The sequence below is a fragment of the Cyprinodon variegatus genome, unplaced genomic scaffold (assembly GCF_000732505.1).
Source record: "Cyprinodon variegatus isolate N-32 unplaced genomic scaffold, C_variegatus-1.0 Scaffold1515, whole genome shotgun sequence".
Classification (NCBI taxonomy): domain Eukaryota; kingdom Metazoa; phylum Chordata; class Actinopteri; order Cyprinodontiformes; family Cyprinodontidae; genus Cyprinodon; species Cyprinodon variegatus.
The window spans coordinates 83,961-89,159 of NW_015151968.1; the positions used below are offsets into that span (position 1 = coordinate 83,961).

Here is a 5,199-nt window from a genome sequence, read left to right on the forward strand (position 1 = left end):
AATTTCAAGATCGTTTTTTTGCAGTGTACAGCCGCCACTTAAAGTGTTCAACCCCCCCTCCCTAAATCAGGCGTTTATGCCAAGCACCTTTCCTACCAAGTATAGCATTTTTTGCAGTTCTGACCCGCTAAAAAAATGTGATTCACTCCGTTAAATGTAAGTAAGCAAAGGCACACTGGAAAAATGATCTGGAAATAAGTAAAATTTATAAAATTAAATGTATTTTCCCTTAATTTGAGTAGGTAAATGAGATAGTTTGCCAATAGAATGAGTATTTTTACTCTTAAAATAAAATAATTCGATAATATGCACTGGACAATGGAATTGTGTTTTCTTATTTCAAAGGTAAATTGTCTTGTTCCACTGGCAAAAAAATGACTGATCTAGATTTCGATTTTTTTCCAGTGCATGGCCGCGGGAAGTGGGGTTTAGTGACGGGAGGGAGATTTTGTAAAAGTATTAAAAATGCTATTCATGTATTTGGCTTTTAATGAAATTAATTTGAGGCCTAATCAACACAATTTCACGGAAGTTACGTTGTCATGGCAACTTCAAGCAAGCTTGTGGTCGTGGAGTAAAGAGGTATCCCGCTGGCAGCAGCAGAGTACACTGGAAAAAATGGAAATCTAGATAAGTCATTTTTTCTTAAAATAAGTGCATTGTTTCATGACTTGGTGAGGTAAGAGAGACTCTTTGCCAATGAAACGAGGCAATTTACATTTAAAATAAGGAAATAAATATTGTATTGTTTTATTTCAAGTGTATTTTATCCAATTATCTTATTCTAAGAGTAATTATTCTCATTCCATTGGCAAACTCTCTCATTTACCTACTTAAATTAAGGGTAAATACACTTAAGTGAAGAAATGTTTTCTTATTTCTAGATCGTTTTCCCAGTGTAGTAAATGTACGTAGTCTAATGACAGAAACGACGAGGAAATATGGCGCAGAAACGCATATGAGAGACTTTATCTCCACGACCTCAGAGCGCACCTGAACGTTTGGACACCTGTAACTCGGCAACCTGCCTGTACATCAAAGTAACTTTCATATCTATCTGTTCAGTTTAACGTAACCATAGTATTTTACAGTGTTATTTTGATCTTGTGTTTTCAATGTTTAAATGGTATAATAATATAATTGTAATTTTCACAAAAGGATTTTGGAGATAATAGAGTTACGTGTGACTTAAACGCAGTGACTCAGGTTCCTGCCAGCTGACAAAATCTAGGTTGTTATAGTGTTATAGTCAAATTAAATTAATAGCACATATATTCACTGGAAAAATCTAAAAATAAGTAAGAAATATCGTAAATTAAGTGTATTTAACTGTAATTTGAGTAGGTAAATTAAATGATTTGCCAATAGAATGAGGTATTTTTACTCTTTAATTAAGATATTTAGATAAAATGCACTTGAAATAAGACAATGCAATTAAGTTTTCTTACTTTTAAGTGTAATTATCTTGTTCCATTGGCAAAATGTACAAATACTCTTATTTTTAAGAAAAATTATTTATCTAGATTTAGATTTTTTCCAGTGTTCACCTGAGAACTGATGATGTCTATGTGCTACACTGAAAATGATATGACAATAAAGTAGAGAATCTCATTTTATTTATTTTTATTGTCTGAGGCTCAATTTCACGGCAACCCCTGTTCAAAATTACTTCACTGGAAAAAACTGAAATCTAGATAAGTCATTTTTTCTTAAAATAAGTGCATTTGTTCTTGAATTGAGGAGGTAAAAGAGACATCTTGCCAATGGAACAAGAGAATTTACACTTAAAGTAAAAAAAAAAACTTTCATTGTCTTATTTCAAGTGCATATTATCGAATTATCTTATTTTAAGAGTAAAAATGTTCATTCCATTGGCTAACTATGTCATTTACCTACTTAAAATAAGGGTAAATACACTTAATTTAACACATTTTTACTTATTCTACATTGTTTTTCAAGTGGCGGCCCTTAGCAAGGGTCACTTAACCTATATTATAAAATCTGGTCACCCTGCATGTTGTAGAGTGAATTTTGTTCTATTATTAATAAAGAACATATTTTGTACATAGAAATAAAAAAAAAAATGCAAACCAAAGATTAATAAAGGAAAAACTAAAAAGGTTTTAAGGATAAATTTGATTTTTTTTTCAGCTTTTTTGTCAAAGTTGTTGCTTTTTTTTTCAAATTTAGTTTATTTATTTATTTTTTGACATAGACAAGTTGTATTCCTCTCACACACTGCTTTAAAAGGCTATTTTTTTTAGGGTTTTTAGACTTACACACCTCTAAGGTGCAGATAATTTACCAGTACACTGGAAAAAATGGAAATCTAGATAAGTAATTTTTTTCCTAAAATAAGTGCATTCTTACTTGAATTGAGGAGGTAAGTGAGACACTTTGCCGATGGAACAAGACAATTTACATTCAAAAGAAGAAAAATACAATTTAATTGTCTTATATCAAGTGTATATTATCTGATTACCTTATTTTAACTGTAAAAATCCCAATTCTATTGGCAAATCGTCTTATTTACCTACTGAAATTAAAGGGAAATATACTTAATTTAAGATATTTTGACTTATTTCTAGATCCTTTTTGCAGTGTAAAAAACACTTTGATGCTGCTAAATAATTCCAGCCTCGTTTTCAATTTTTTTTTTCAAAAAGTTGTTGTTCCTGAAGAGAAGAAAAGCATGAGAACAGTGACGGCGCTGCAATCAGATAACTGACAGACAAAAGCTATTTGATGAACAAAGTGCAGCACTTAGCAGCTAAATAGTCAGAGATTTCCCACAGGAGCCGCTGCAGAGTTTAGAGGAGGGTGATTATTGGCCTCTCCTGTAGCGAGTGGCCACAGATACCACTCTGAGTGATTAATGCTGCTGCCCCACTCTGAGTGGGTTTGTAATTGACCGTAAACATGTTCCCCACAACTGTTTTCCGCAAGGATCGTTTATTCTGCTGCTCATTGTTCTCTGTACTGCCCCCAGCTGGTCAAAATGTAGAATAATACCGTTTTATTGACCGCCTCCTGAAACGGAGTTTGAATTGAACCCAGTTAGTTTGCAGACTTCACAGAAACTTCTGGAAAATCCAATTAATAATCTTTTCAGGGTCCCACAGTGACTTCAAAGTCGTTTAATGCAGAATAAGTTCATTTAAAACGGACTGTTTTCTCTTTTCTTTTATGTCCTAGTTCCACTTCAACCCAGCTCAGTCCATCCTGGTCATGGAGGGAGAGGATCTGGAGAACATGAACACAGCTGTGAGGAAGGTTTCCTACATAAACTCCCGCCAGTTCCCCACACCCGGCATCCGCCACCTGCAGATCTCCACTTCTGTCCAGTAAGTACGCCACCAACGTGCTCAGATATTTGATTTCCCTCATTTTTTATTTCAACTCCCATCCAACTTCCTCTGCCTCACTGCGAACTTTAATTCAATTCTATTCAGTCTATTTCTATATCTCCAATTCACATCATGTCATCTCAGGTCACTTTCCAGTTCACCAGATCAGATGAGAATGGCTGATGTATAGTGAGATTCCGTCTGTCAGTTGGGTAGGTGGGTGTTTCTGCTGGTGGAGGTTAACGTACAGCACACACAGAGAGATGGAGAGTCAGGAGGACTCCTGCAGCAAAACAGCGTTTTCCAGATGGAAATACCGGTGTTACGTCGAGCTGCGTTTCCCCATCAGATACGGTTTCCTCTGCATCTCATTCACCGCACAAGCGTCAGGAAACGCGCATGCTAGCTAAAGGCGCGGAACATTCGCCCTGTGCTGGCGCCACAGGGGAACTATGGAGAGCGTGAAGGATCAAATGATCGCCTATAAGGAGAAAGGGAGACAGATGGATGGATGGATGGACGGACGGACGGACGGATGGATATAGCTAAATGTTGCAGTATCTATAACAACCCAAACACAGGATTTCAGAATTAGACATCCCCAGTTATTAATTTCATACACTCGCAAAAGNTGTAATTTGACCTCACAATCATGCTGTTAGTTTTTGCTGTATTCAATACCAGCTTATTTGCTTTCACCCATTTATCCACCCCCACTAGTTCGTTATTCATAATAATTTCTAATTCATTATTTGTTCTTGCTGATGTATATATAGTGGAATCATCTGCATACATAATTATTTTAGTTCACTTTAGTGACGGGAGGGAGATTTTTTTAAAGTATTAAAAATGCTTTTCATGTATTTGGCTTTTAATTAAATTAATTTGAGGCCTAATCAACACAATTTCACGGAAGTTACGTTGTCGTGGCAACTTCAAGCAAGCTTATGGTCGTGGAGTAAAGAGGTATCCCGCTGGTGGCAGCAGAGTACACTGGAAAAATGGAAATCTAGATAAGTCATTTTTTTTTTATAACTGTATTTGTTCTTGGATGGAGGAGGTAAAATAGACATTTTACCAATGGAGCAACACCATATACACTTAAAATAAGAAAACACAATTGCATTGTATTATTTCAAGTGTATTTTATCCAATTATCTTATTCTAATAGTAAATATTCTCATTCTATTGGCAAACTATCTAACAACTGGCATAAAATGAAATACAAACAGCATAAAAATAAAACGAGCTGGTCCCATCTAGGCGTAATCGGAGAAAATGAAGACGAAGTGTGCTCCTGATGTCCAGTCTGCTTCGTAGCTTTGTTTTGGTCGCTGTAACCGCAGAAAATCCCGCTTCACAAAGATAGGATGAGTCTTGAACTGAATTAACCAGTAATTGGGAGAGAATACCGCAATTTGTTATATTTTTCAAAATAAAACATCACTCAGACTCTGATCGTCGATAAATTATATATACTTTTTTCTGTGCGGCCCGGTACCAAATGACCGATGGACCAGTACCGGTCAGCGGCCCGGTGGTTTGGGACCGCTGTTGTAGAGGGAATTTTATTCTATTATTAATTAAGAACATGTTTTGTACATTTGCTTTTTTTTCCAAATTAAGTTTATTTTTTTATTTTTATTTTTATTTTTACATCGACAAGTTGTATTCCTGTAAAACACTGCTTTAAAAGGCTGTATTTTTTTTTTAGGGTTTTTAGTCTTACAGAACTCTAAGGTGCAGATAATTTTCCAGTAAAAAACACTTTGATGCTGCTAAATAATTCCAGCCTCGTTTTCAATTTTTTTTTTCAAAAAGTTGTTGTTCCTGAAGAGAAGAAAAGCATGAG

General features: G+C 35.2%; 1 protein-coding gene across 1 annotated transcript in view; it reads left to right on the top strand.

Annotated features, from left to right (window-relative positions):
• LOC107103731 (calsyntenin-2-like) overlaps positions 1-5,199 on the top strand; it is a 127,605-nt gene that overhangs the window by 83,515 nt on the left and 38,891 nt on the right. Inside the window, exon 4 of the mRNA XM_015403541.1 lies at positions 3,196-3,344. Coding sequence (XP_015259027.1) covers positions 3,196-3,344 — 149 coding nt within the window. The remainder of the gene's footprint in view (positions 1-3,195; positions 3,345-5,199) is intronic.